At 37.8% G+C, this 14,688-nt stretch overlaps 1 protein-coding gene across 1 annotated transcript in view; it reads right to left on the bottom strand.

Moving 5' to 3' along the window:
• Positions 1-2,283: 2,283 nt before the first annotated feature.
• The window catches only part of LOC127812950 (uncharacterized), a 39,637-nt gene continuing 27,232 nt past the window's right edge, over positions 2,284-14,688 (bottom strand). Inside the window, exons 4-8 of the mRNA XM_052353568.1 lie at positions 14,029-14,101; positions 13,891-13,951; positions 13,726-13,811; positions 13,544-13,633; positions 2,284-2,560 (exon numbers count right to left, since the gene is read on the bottom strand). Of these exons, the coding sequence (XP_052209528.1) occupies positions 2,498-2,560; positions 13,544-13,633; positions 13,726-13,811; positions 13,891-13,951; positions 14,029-14,101 (373 nt within the window). The 3' untranslated portion in view covers positions 2,284-2,497. The remainder of the gene's footprint in view (positions 2,561-13,543; positions 13,634-13,725; positions 13,812-13,890; positions 13,952-14,028; positions 14,102-14,688) is intronic.

Raw genomic sequence — 14,688 nt, 5'->3', positions numbered from 1 at the left:
AGTTATGTTCCTCAATTAAGCGTGCAACTCCAATTGTATCTGTCAGGTTCTATGGTTGCTTTACCTTTACATCTAATTGAATATCATCTCGTAGTCCCGCGATGAAACGTTTCTACAAGAAACTATTCCGGAAGATTGTTGACTCAGTGAGAAAGTTTTTCAAAGGCTTCCTGGTAGGCTTGAACTGTGGTAACTTGCTTGAGTCTGGAAAACGCCTCTGATGGATCGTCATACTCGATGGGTCCAAATCTATTGAGAATGGCCTTTGTGAATTCTTCCCAGGTGAGTGGTCCTCTAAACTTATTGAACCACCTCTGCCATTGTAAGGCGATTCCCTCCAAATGGAAATAGGCAAGCTGGACTCTTTGATGAGGAGCAATATTTTTAAAGTCAAAATACTGCTCTACCTTGTAGATCCACCCTGTTGGGTCTTCTCTTCCAAAAGTTGGAAAAGAGAGTTTTAATTGGGTTTGATTGTGGTCTTGAGTAGTAACGGTAGGGGAAATTCGGTTTGGATTTGAGGAAGGGCAGTTTGATGGTTTCCCTAAAGCAAAAGACAAAGGGATAACAATTTTCTTCACGATGATAAATACAAATCCAAATGAATATTAAATAGACTGTACACAAACCCACTAAACTAAGAAATAGAAAAACACTACCAGAAGAACAACCAACTGATCTTATCTAAAAACAAAAGGAAAAGGAAATTGACCAAGTCTTGTTGCTAATCCTCATCAACCCACGTAGCCTAATTCCATTTCGTGTGCTTGTTGGCATTTTGCACATATCATTCCTCGCTCCATAAGGATCCTTGTCCATAAGGATCATTTTATCGCGCACAAAGTAGTTTTGATAGCTTGATAAAACAATAATTGTCCTCCATAATCCCGCCGTTGTACCAATCCATTTATGAATTTGTTTGGCTAAGAGATTACCATGGAAATCTGATGCATCCACTTTGAAACCTGCTCCATCTTCAACAAAAATGGATTCTTTCCAACAAAGAGAAATTGATGAAATGTTGCTACACCAAATTGGCCTGTAGACACTAATTCTATCTAACTAATTTTTTATTGGCTAGGTGGATTATGACAACAGATTCCTTATCAAATATTGGAGTACCATCATAAGTACCGTTGTCATCAAACTTATCCCACTGTTCGAGATTGTATGGTGAAAATAGATATGCTGAGTGTTGGAGAGCTTAAAGTTCGATTAACACCGTTTGCAAGATAGCGTGAATCTAGTCGATGCTTGACTTGTGTCGAGCCAAGATTTTGCAAACTTTATTACGAAATTCAGCATTAATTTTGCCATGAGTGTTCATGGTCAAAACTGGTTCTGATACCAAATGATAGAGATTTTTTGGCATAATTTTCAGACCAGCAAAAGATAGTTCGAAGAGAAATAGAAAAGTTGTAGAAAAGAGTTGGAAGAAAGAAAGAATTTTATTATCAATCAACTGACTCCTACTAATCTAGAATGAGGCTTTTATAAAGACACTTACAACTGTCGTCTAACAAATAGGAATCAAACTAGGAATAAGAAATACGACTCCCTTAAACGTTAACATGCAACAATCATGCAGCAAAAATGTAATGGAGCAATTTATTCATAACAAAATAAACACATGCTACTTAACCAATTCAACAAAGCAGAAGACCAAGCCTGTCACCAACCAAGATGCATGGCCAGCACGTAATATGGTGTATCATACGAATTGCAGTTTTATTTACAAAATTATGTAATTAATCAATGTTTAGGGAAAAACATGGTTGAAAATAATTTAATAACTATAAGGGTTAGTCAAGTCTTTTAGCTCTCTATTATTTGTATCGCGTCACTTAACTGATATAATAGTTACATGTTGTTATTCATGTTGTTCACGAAGTACTACCTACTCCTTCCCATCTATCTATCTCTAAGACCTGGGCTGGGCCACCGTACAAGGCACATTACAATTAGGATCCTCTAAGGCATAATAATACTAGATACATTTATAAACCATGTGTAATAATCTACCAATTACATTGCATCCACACAAAGTAAATATACAAAATCTATATATGAACTCAGGATTGTAAAGGATAGAACTTATCCACTGCGCACAATAATCCATTGAATTACAAGTATCAAATAAGTCTTTAAACTCAACTTCTTGGATTTTTATCTATTGTCTATTCAAAGCCTAAATAAGGAATAATGATTGTGTTATGTAGCTAACAACTAACAAGAAACTCGTCGAATCAAAACACAAACATACAAACATGAATTCCTTGTTGCTTTGCCAAATTAGGGAAAAACTTCTATAGTAAAACTCGCATTCGAATTGTCGTTCCCACGAACGTAGGCCAAAGTGAACAAAACACCAGAATTGTTAGCTGCAGTGACAGCAGCAGTGTTAACACTAACTGTTAAACTGAGCAATATCTCTGGATCGTACTACTGATGACTCAATTTATTATCTACAACCAACCAGTGCAGAGTGCTAATTAAGCTAAGCTGTCATGTACTTCAACATAGCCCCGCGAACCTTTTCCATGAAAGCTGCTGCTTGTTTCTGCACATGATGAATGGATCACACACACACATACATATTAGTTAAGTTGGTAAGACACTGGTAAATTTCCCCACAAGGATAACGTGGGAGGAAACAAGAAATGAAGGCTATAAGAAATATGTGGTGAATAATCCAGATCTGATTGAAGTTTCTTTTGACTACTTTCTCTTCATGTTTTATCTAGACCCTTCAGTAATTATCAAGCATGGACATTCTTGTCACATGCATAGATCATGTATCAAGCATATCATGTATTATATCTGCAGCGATTACTCATTGAGCACACACTAAAACGTGTTTTGCAGCATTCTAGGGTTGGTTGATGACATGGTCAAAGTTGGATGCATATAGCTGAAGATTGAAAGTTGATAAGCATTTACAACATATCAAGCCTTAATCCCATTAGGTAGGATTGGCTACATGAATTCTAACTCATATCATATATAAGAATCTCCCACCAAGTTTTTCATCAGATTTCATCTCCCACCCAATTCATATCATACCTTATTATCTTATCTTCTGAAAGTTATAAGGGTTTATTATTGTTATTGTTATTCTTTTCTTCTTCATGATAATGGGTGTCAATTGATATTTGATATTTAAGTCTACACACTTATTCACCCAAATGAATATGATTCTTGTGACAGGCTTACAATACTAAGCAGATTATTAGCCTTTGGTTGGGACAAGTGCCTTGTCCATCACATAATATACATGGATTATGAGCGTGAAGAGTGTAAACTTTAGGAGAGAATCAATAATCTCATTCATACTAATTATGAACACAATTAGCTCTATATAGAGAGGGAATACAACAACAAAGGAAACAACAAGAAAGGAAAGATAATCAACAATAAGAAAGGAAAGATATCTACAGCCCTTTAAGAAAAATCCTAATTCTAGTTTAGGAATTAATCCTAACCAGATTCGGATATCCCTAGAAGGAAGGTTCTATATTAGACTAAATCTCCACCGTTGTAGTCTCGGATATCCTCATGATCCAACACTCCCCCTCAAAATAGAGAGTGTATGTCAATCATTTCCAGCTTGCATATTAAATCCTCGAACCTCTTAACTGCAAGCCCTTTAGTTAACACATCTGCCACTTGTTCCTTAGATGAAACATAGAGTATTTTAATCAAGCTCGCATCCAACTTTTTTTTAAAGAAGTGCCGATCTATTTTAACATGCTTTGTCCTGTTATGTTGGACAGGATTATGGGCAATGCTGATGGTTGATTGGTTGTCAAAGAACACCTTGACTGAGCCTTGAACCCTTATCTTCAAATTTTCTTGGATGATTCTTAGCCACAACACTTCACATAGGCCAAGTGTCATTGCTCTTAATTCAGCCTCTGCGCTTGATGTTGCCACAACACTTTGCTTCTTGCTCCTCCATAACACAAGGTTTCCACCAAGAAAAACACAATACCCACTAGTTGATCTTCTGTCAATAAGAGATCCTGCATAGTTTGCATCTATAAATCCCTTAATATCTAATTCTTCTCCTAATTTAAACAAGATCCCCTTACCTGGGGTAACCTTCAAATAGTTTAAGATCTTCCTTACTGCCTGCATATGTTCTTTCGTCGGGTTGTGCATGAATTGGCTCACTAGGCTAACACAAAAGGTAATATCAAGCCTAGAATGAGACAGGTATATTAGACGACCTACCAACCTTTGGTATTTGCCCTTATCTACTGGTTGACTATTAGGATCAACTCCCAACTTGCTGTTAGGCTCTACTGGCACATTACATCCTCTTCCTCCTGATACCCCTGTCTTAGCTAACAAGCTGAGCACATATTTCCTTTGGGAGAGAAATATTCCAGCCTTAGGATAGGCAACTTCAATCCCTAAAAAATACTTGAGGGGACCAAAGTCTTTAATCTCGAATTCCTTTGCTAACTTGTCCTTGAGAATCTTCTATTTCTCTGCATCATTCCCTGTGACTATTATGTCATCTACATATACCAATAGAGCGGTAACCTTCTCTTTGTCTGAATGCTTGAAGAAGAATGTATGATCACCCCTGCTTTGGTTATATCCCATACTTGTCATGGCCCTAGAAAACCTACCAAACCATGCTCTCAGGAATTGTTTGAGCCCATAGAGTGCCTTCCTTAGTCTGCACACTTGTCTTGCTTCCCCTTCTTGAAATCCAGGGGGTAACTCCATAAAAACTTCTTCTTCCAAATCTCCATGTAGAAATGGATTTTTGACATCCAACTACTGTAGGCTCCATCCAAAATAAGCTGCTAAGGATAAAAGAACTCTCATAGTTGCCATCTTTTCCATAGGAGCAAATGTCTCAAGATAGTCTATGCCATATGATTGAGTGTTGTCCTTGGCGACTAATCTAGCTTTGTATCTTTCTAGGGAGCCATCAGCATTGTATTTGATATTGAAAATCCACTTGCAGGCAACTGGTGTAACACCCTGTGGTTGAGGCACTAAGTCCCATGTATGATTCTTCTTCAACGCTTTCATCTCCTCTAACATGGCTTGCCTCCAGTTTAGATCATTTAGAGCCTTATCAACTAACTTAGGGATTTCAATGGAGTCTAAGGATATTAAGAAGGCCCTGTGATTCTAGGAAAGACGATGGTAGGATAAGAAGTTCGTTAATGGGTGTTGAGTGTAGCTTCTTTTCCCTTTTCAAATGGCTATAGGTAGGTCTAGGTCATCAAGTTGAACTAAGGGTGAATGTTGAATGAGATTCATATCTTGACTAGGAGCTGATGATGGTGCATGCTAGGGCTGTCTATGTTTGAATACATAAAGAGATCCCTTATACATGACAAAGGGTGACAACTCTTGACTATCTATTTACCCCCACTCCTGCTCAGTCATACCTTGATTGAGGTTTGATTCATGACCTACCTTTTGGAGATTGAGGAGAGATAATAGGATGGAAATGGGGCCGAGAAGATGTAGGAGGTTGAGAAGCTGACATAGGCTGCTGAACAAAAGGAAAGAAGATGTCACTATCACTAGGAGGGTGGTCACCTTGAACCAAAGTCTCCCCCTGGGGACTAGCCTGGGATGGGCCAAAAAAAGATGTAGATTCCACAAATGTGACATCCTTAGAGACATAAAATTTTTGAGTGAGAGGATGGTAACACCTGTACCCCTTTTGAGTGAGTGAGTACCCAAGAAAAACACATCTAATTGCTCGAGGATCAAGTTTATCGCAGTGTTGTTTGGGGATGTGAACAAAGGATACAGAACCAAACACCCGAAGGGGAAGAGAAGAATGCAAGAACTGATCGGGAAAGAAAGAGGATAAATAATGAAAAGAACTTTGATTTTGTAGTAACTTGGTAGGGACTCGTTAATGAGATAGGCCGCTGTAAGGACTGTTTCCCTCTAGAAGGATTTAGGAAAATTGTGGTGAAGAAGAAGAGATCGAGCCACATTAAGGAGGCGTCTTATCTTCCTTTCAACTACCCTATTTTGTTGGAAAGTATCAACACATGAATATTCATGGATTATTCCTTCTCGCTGGAAGGATTGGTGCAAGTGATGATTAAAATAGTCCTTTGCATTATCGGTTCTTAATTTTTTGATAGGAGAACCAAACTGAGTTGCAATCTGTGAAGCTTAGGAAGTAAACCCTAGCTTTTAATATGTATAAAACCACTTAATTAAATTCATAGACTATACACCTATATATATATACAAATACAATGGGCCATGGGCCATGGGCTCTATCATAGGATTAACCCTAGACTACAACCATATAACTCAACACAATCATTTTACAGAAAGTGGGAAGAACTGAACTAATGGTGGCCTTATGTTTGAATAGAAAAACCCAAGTCATACGAATACAATCATCAATGAAAGAGATAAACCAGCAAGCCCCAGAACAATTAAGGAATTTAGATAGTCTCCACACATCTGAGTGGATCAAAGTCAATGGTGTAGAAGAGATTTCATTGCTAGGAGGATAGGACACACGATGATGCTTTGACAGAACACAAACTTCACAATGAAAACGACTAGGATTTAAAGATCCAAACAATGTAGGAAACATGGATCTTAATAGAGTGAAAGGAGGATGACCCAATCGGTAGTGTTGTAGCCATATATCCCTATAATTTGAGGTTGACTGAGATGAGCAGGCAGTTGGAAGTTGTTCCTTTGTAGGATAAGTGTTTTCCCTCATCAGGTAGTACAACCCATTGCATTCTCTAGCAACACCAATCATCTTCCTTGTTGTCATGGCCTAAAATTCACACAAATGAGGGGAAAAAAATAGCCCGACAATTCAAATCTTTGGTTAGTTGGTGAATAGAGACAAGATTGGCTAATAAACTAGGTACATGAAGAACCTGTTTGATGGAAAATCGAGGGTTTAGAGTAACTGTACCCTGCCTTGAAATTGGAACAGATGTTCCATTAGCTATTGTGATTTGTTTAGAGGTGGAAAGAGATTGGTAGGTATCAAAAAAATGGGAATGGGGTGTCATGTGATTAGTGGCCCCAGTATCCAGAATCCATATATCCTGTTTATTAGTCTTAAAGGCTGGAAAAAATGTTGAATAAAGGCAATTACCTGAGGAGTCTTGGTGTGCAAGAGAGCATGCACTGTCTTGTAGGGTCTTAAGGAACAACTTCAACTTAGAGATCTCATCAATGTTTAAAAAATCAGCACCTGGAACAGACTCAATTTTGTTAGTTAATCCCTCTTCTTCTTGACCCTTGCTGCATATGCCTAATTCTTGGCTGCAAGATTTTTAAAACTTCCCAATTGATTCAAAACCACCTCCTTTCCATGGAGTTTGAAACAAGTCTCTCTAGTATGCCTCGGTTTATTATAGAAGGTGCACCATAGCACCTCTCTATTTGCAGCGCGAGACTGGAATTTTCTTTTTCCGTCTTTCATCCTCAGTGCGCTTCCTCTATTGGATGCCATGGCTGATTTTTCTAGACCAATTTCAGTCATTGCACCAGCCCTTCGATTGGAGATCATGGCTGATCTTTCTGATCCAGCTTCATGAAGCATTGTTGTCCTTTGATTCTCCTCACTTCTAACCATAGCGAAGACCTCATGGAATGCTGGAAATTTTTCTCTCCCTAAGATTTGCACCCAAACCTGATCAAACTCTGAGTTTAGGCCTACTAGGAACTCAACCACTCTATCTCTTTCAAATATTTGGCTAAGAGTTGTAGTATTAGCACTGCATACCATTTTAATATTTTGATAATGGTCTAACTCTAGCCATAACCCATGCATCCTATTATAGTATTCAGTAACACTCATGCCCCCTTGTTTAATGCTACTAAGTTTGGTTTTAACCTCAAATATAACTAATGCATCATGGATTTTGGAGTAAATTTTCCTTACGGTTTCCAAAATCTCTCTAGCTGAACTCAAAAACATGTAGTTTTTACTTACTTCGGGTTGCATGGTATTCCAAAGACATGACATGATTTGAGCATCTTCTACCTCCCATGCTGGAAGTGCAGGATTTGTCGATTTTGGAGGAGCCGAAGTCAGATGGCTAATTGTTCCCTTACCCTTGGGGAACGTTTGTGCCAGTTGGGCCCGTTGTAAATAATTCCTACCATCTAATCGGTAGGATTGGTGGATCTTGAGCAGCTCTCCAATCCCTAATCCAGTTCCATCTTCCATTGACTGAGCCATTGAAGTCGAGTCTCCAATTGCCAGATTTGGAGTCACTACTAAACTTTCTGACATGGTTGTTCTAGTTGGTGAGAAAGAGATTTGATGCAATGAAGGCACGTTGAACACAAACACAAAGATTTCGACACCAGGGATGGACTAAGAAAATGTCAAAGGGCTGATCTGGAGCGGCACACGCGCCGGGGCGTGGGGTCGGAGATGAATTGGACGGCGACACGTGGGGGCGAATGAGGGCTCCGACGGCAGTGGGTCTCCGGTGGTCTACCGATCTGATGGCGGCAAACCCAATGGCAGTGGCGGTGCTGGTAGGTGGTGGCTCGACAGTGCAATGAAGGCACTTGGAACAGACTAAAACAATAGTGAAGGAAGAACCCGATGAAGGGGGGGGGCGGCTAGTGCAATGAAGGCACTAGGGTTTTAGTGTATTAGCCTATTAACAAGGCTCTGATACCATGTAAACTTTAGGAGAGAATCAATAATCTCATTCATACTAACTATGAACACAATCAGCTCTCTTATAGAGTGGGAATACAACAACAAAGAAACAACAAGAAAGGAAAGATATGTACAACCCTTTAAGAACGATCATAATTCTAGTTTAGGAATTAATTCTAACCAGATTCGAATATCCCTAGAAGGAAGGTTCTATGTTAAACTAAATCTCCGCCGCCTTAGTCTTGGATATCCTCATGATCCAACAAAGAGCTAGTCAAATTGGATTGCCAGTAGTCAAGACGCCTGACCATGACCAGTATTCCAACACTTGTTTGGTAACCTAGAGAAGCACTGCCCTTGGAGGCAAGACAGTGCACACCTTGGGACAAACAAAACCAGAAATCCAGAATGGGATAAGACTATCAGTTGATAGTCAAACCAGTTCAGATTGGGATTGTAACATCCGAAATTTCGAAAATAAATATTAACTATTAATTCCAACGTTTAGAGTAATTGGTGATATATGGAATACTTGTGAGTTAAAGAAATTTAAGAGAGGATATTAAATTTATTGTATTTCTAAATGAGGAAGTGATCGAAAATTTGTAGAATTCTTAGGACTTAAATTATTAAGTGTTTAAAGTAAATTAAATATTATAAAAAAAATTAATTAATATGTATATATATAAAATAAAATAACTAAATAATTAAATAAAAAAAAAAAGAGATTGTAAATTGGAGCATGTTGCTGTGCGTGATTTGTTCTCATAATGAATGAGTAAATTATATACATATATAATTTTATCATATATTATATCAATGGCATAATGCATATATATATATATATATATATGTTAATATAGCCTTACCTTCTCACCAATTTCAATGTGATTTTGGACCAAGCAATTACTCTCCAATTTTAATGTAATTCCAGCCATAAACGTGGAAGCTTGGATTAGCGTTGGAGAAAAAGAAATCAGAGGAATTAATTGTGAATAATGATGGCAATTGAGGAAGGGATATGTTTGTAGAAAAGTCAAAAATTAAGAAAATAAAATGGTGAAGCAGTGGCTGCCGAGTTCGTTTTATAGTTATATATATATATATATATAAGATGTGTGTGATAACTTGAATTAGTGAATATTATAATAAAATTAAATGTAAGGCAAGTCAAGGTAAATTATTGTCAAGTGTGGGAAAAGATGATCTTGGAAGAAGGGATGGCCATATTGGGTGCGGGAAAATTGTCAAGTGTGGTCAAATGGATTGGATAGAAGCAGGCAGGCGTCATGATACTCCTAGGGAACTTCAATTGGAAATCTAACCCCCATATCGCTAAAAATTAATTTGTGGTGCAAATAAAATTACAATTCTATTTGTCTGCTCCTCCCTCGCGTCTGTCAAGCCTTCTAGTCGCTATCCATGTATATAAATATATTTATGTTAAGAGGAGAGAAGGTAACAGAGGAAGCCGCACGACGTGGGCAGCAAGCCAAGCCAGTTAAAAGAGGGAAATTAAGGGAGCAAATTGGAGGAGAAGATTGAAGAAGAAGAGCAACGAGCAGCAGCGAAGAAGTGGAGAAATTTGGGGCGAAGAAGTTTGGATTTTAATTAGTGTTTGTATAATCAGGTAAGTAGGAAATAAGTATATTAGACACTGTGCGGTGGATTTAATTTTTAGACAGATAAATTTAGTATCTAGACTGTGGCTTTGAAGTATTAGTAAAAAGTTATTATTTTGCGGCGGTTGAGCAAGGAAGTTGGAATCCATTACTGGAAGGCAAGCTCTTAATCCTCTTCTCTCGTTATTTATTTCCCGCGAAAGTTTTCGAGGTTTCTTGTACTCTAAACCCTCCCTCACCGTGACTCGGTTCTACGCATAAATAATAATAATCTGCGTAGTAACCACTTTATGGCTTTTATTTTATTAATGAGTTTATTGTTAATGAGATAAGCTAAGTAAGGATGTCGTGGCATCTTTTATTTCGACCGTCACGGAGCTTCGTACCGCTCCGCTTTCCTTGGGAATGATGCCGAACCCATTGGGACTAGGTTCTTAGAAGAGTTGATTATAGTTTAATGGGGTTAATGTTAATAATTTGTTATGAATGTGAAGATGATTTTCTGTGTATGAGAAGAGACGAGAACATGAATGACATAATGGTGTCTATGTTGTTATGGATAAAGTGAGCGAAATGATGAGGTTAAGCGACTAAGTTTAATGTTGTCTAAGTGTGTCTAAGGGTATGGGTACAAAGCCACTGACTGTTGACCGTGGGTCGTGTTAGTTGATGGCTGGATGTATGGGCGCCAGTCATCGGTTGTTACGATAAGCGCTAGACGGCCAGAAGAGTTGGTACTCCAGATTCCCGCCTTGGTTTGTGCATTTCATGATGTGTGTGCTACAAAGGGGCTGGGTTGCATTCACGTGGGGACATGCTTTGTGTGTGATGGGACGTATGAGCATTTGCATGACCCGGTTGGTCTAAGAGCCAATTTGGGTATCCTAGGTGAACATATGCATTTAGAGCATGTTGCATGTGTGTATTCCTATGTGAGGCATAGCAGGGCCTGATGCTTGGTTTATGGGGGCCTTGTCATCACGTTTATGCTACAACGGCCATTGCATTTCCTATGTGTTGCATTGCATGATTTTATTATTATTGTTATTTTGGACGGGAGTACCGTGCCAGGCGTCGGGAGTACCGACTCATGTCAGGATGTATCAAGTATCAGGAAAAGTCGACCATGTCAGGAAGACGGGTCTTTATGGATCATGAAATGGTAGCCTATGTTAGGCTACAACAGGTTTGTATGTGGGACCCGGGTGCCAATGTGTGACTTATGTGGGCCCCTGGTTCCTTATGTGCAGTTAACTTTATGTTATGCATGTAGAAGTAAGATACGTATGGACCAAGACATGGCATGATTGCATTGGCATGAATCGCATGGGTTGTCATGGGAAGAGTCCTACCCTAAACCCTCAACCTTCCTTTCATGAGCTTGCTGAGTCTCGCGACTCATGTTTGTTTTACATCATTCCAGGTCAGCATATCCTGAGATCGCAGGTGCGTTCAGCGGGGTTTGGGTCCAGACCGTCGAGTCGCGATAGCAAGTGCAGAGCTCTCCCGAATCTAGGTCCTGGGTGTTTTTGTGTAAGATTTATAATTTTGAATTAGATATATGTTATGTAAGCCCAGGTGGGCCCAATTAATGGATGATGTTGTAAAAATGATTATGAGGTGTAAAAATGATTATGAGTTGTGGTTGTATGTTGTTCGATATCATTTTAGTAATGACTCTCTCACGGATCCTCTTAGTACACGGGGGCTCCGGGAGGTGGGCCGTTACAAGGATTACCTTTATCCTCGACTGGAACCATCTTTTAGATAAATTGCATTATGGTGCTCTGTATATTGGGGCTTTCACCCCTTGTTAATTCACATCATATATCTCATTAGCACAAAATAATCTGGTGTTATAACATCTTCTGTGCCACTTTTTAATCCGATCACCTAGTCTTTCATCCCTCTTCCACTAATCTTTATTCACGTGTTCATTATCTTTCTATCCAATTTGTGTATCAGCTGATCAACTTGCCCACACTAAGATTGTGATGATGTACTGGATTATAAGTTCATTCAATTTGTAATTTTAGCTGTTTTTGATGGATAATACACTTCTGTTGAATGTAAACATCTTTATGCTCAGTGCAATGGTGTATAAAAATGATGAAATAATGTTGATTCTTTTTTATGTGAATTGATTTCCTTTCTTAATTTATGAAACAGATAACTCCATTCTGAATCTGTGTCATTCTTTCAATATTTTTTTATGGTTACCATATACTATTTTCATAAATGTAGGTAATAACTATTAATATTTAAAATTCATGACGTGTCTGTGTCTCAGTTTTCCTGCCTGATGTTTGGTTTCATAGATGCGGATATTATGGTAAATGTTCTGTATACAAGACAACAAGAAATAAGGTTATACGTAATGAGGTTAGAGTGGCACCTATTAAAACTAAGATGTTGGATATGCAATGAAGATGGTTTAGACATGTAAGAAGACTATCAATAGATGCATCTGCAAGGCAAGTGGATTAAATGAAGTTTGTTTGTAGCAAACGATGGAGAAGAAGACCAACGAAAACTCATTAGAAAACTCTTAAACATGACATATGCTTGTGATTATTTTTGTTATTGTATGCTGGTTTCCATAGTTATCCTATGTCTAACATTATAATTCTTAGTATATAATGGATTGTCTTCTTGTACCTAAATATTTGGAGATAAACAATATAAAACTCCGGGTCAAAGACCTGCAATTGGGAGAGTAAAACCAGCTACACATGAACTATAAATGGACCTTCAGTTTCAAGTTGCAAATGGCCAAGTATGGGAATAGAGGAAGAAATGTTTTAGTATATGAATTTACAAAAATGGTTAACTAGTAATCTTTACTTAACAAAGTAGAGAGCATCTTCCAAGAAATTATCAAATAAAAGACTTAAAAGGTAAGAGAAGAATTGGATGTTCACAACATCCGATTCTTCTACTTGTTTCCAATTTGAACCAGAGGTCAGAGTTTGACTTCTACTAGTCTCTAGGTAGCCGGCCAACATGAAATGTTTCCATTGTTGGAACAAGGCCACTAAAAACAATTATATGAAAGATAGAAGGAGAAATTAGTGCCAAGTAACAAAGAGGTGCCACGTTGATATTCTTTTGAGCAAGGGCAGTTTGTTCTGGATAGTTTCTTGAGAAAAGTGAGCTTTGCTCCTTCAGCAATGAGTTTCGGAGAGATTACGAAGTGTTGATGATAGAAGTTCAGGTGACTGCTATCCGAACATATATATTAAAATACTATACAAATACAGGACAAAAACCAAACCTGGTCACCCTTATGAGCATTTGCTATATTTTCGTCAAGAAGTGCCAGTAAGGATCTATTCAGCTCATTCCTTTCAACCATATCCAATAGCTGCACAATGATAACCAATAATTCAGTTAAGCAGTATAGAATCAAAATTATGTTAAATGTAAGGGCTTGGTAGTGTGAAGCATAGTGCATACAGTTGATTTTACATCCTTTGACGTCAAGATTTTGGTTAGGCTTTCCCTTGCCTTTACGAGCTCAGCTTGCATTTTATCATAAGCTTCTGTAGAAAAAAAGTAGAATGAAAATTTTATAGGTTTCCATGGTAAAAGTGATCACATCTTCTGAGGCCTTCAACAAACCTGTTCCCTCCAGTAAAGCCTTTTGCAGTGCTTCAAGTTCTATCAATCTGTCTTCCATATCCTACAAAATCCATCATATTTGGTTCTGGTCACATATTTGGCAATGATTTAGTTTTAATATATACCTTAAAGACAGACCTGAGTTTTTGAGACAGCAAACCGAAGTTGACCTAGTTCAAACTGCAAGTGTGAGAAAAATTCCTTGTCCAGTCTGCAAAATAAAAATATTACATGTTCTGCCTGCTTCTTTTTTCCCTTTTTCAGTAGCAAAATTAAGATATAGAGATTAAAACTATTCATGCTCATCATCAAGAGCTACCTTACTCAAATCAGCAGAGGTTTGTCTTCCAACCTAATTACAGATCTACTAGGTTGGCTTCTATCTAATGTTGATGTTCAAAATTAAAAGAAATTGGGCATGGAGAAAATAAAAATGCACAAAGCAAATGTTTATATTTCTTTTGAGGAAAGTGATACATTATGGGAAATAATAAGATTTGAAATTTAGGGTGAGCAGGAACTTCCAGACTTGAAAATGGGTGTGGGATGGGACTTAAGTACATAAAATCCTTGTCAATTTTTTGCTAAGAAACATAAAAAACTTTACAAACATAGTGGTTATAAAATCTCATTTGAATAGCATCAACTATCGATAAATTTTGCAGAAATCTCCCCTGCAAAAGATGTTCTAACATTAGGATAAAAGCAAATTTGAATTATATCAAATTTTATTTATATTAGATTTATCTTGACTATAGATATTCTCTATTTTAGATTTATCTTTAGAATTCAACTCTT

Source organism: Diospyros lotus, chromosome 11 (assembly GCF_014633365.1).
Source record: "Diospyros lotus cultivar Yz01 chromosome 11, ASM1463336v1, whole genome shotgun sequence".
Classification (NCBI taxonomy): Eukaryota; Viridiplantae; Streptophyta; class Magnoliopsida; order Ericales; family Ebenaceae; genus Diospyros; species Diospyros lotus.
This window is presented reverse-complemented; position numbering and strand designations above follow the sequence as displayed.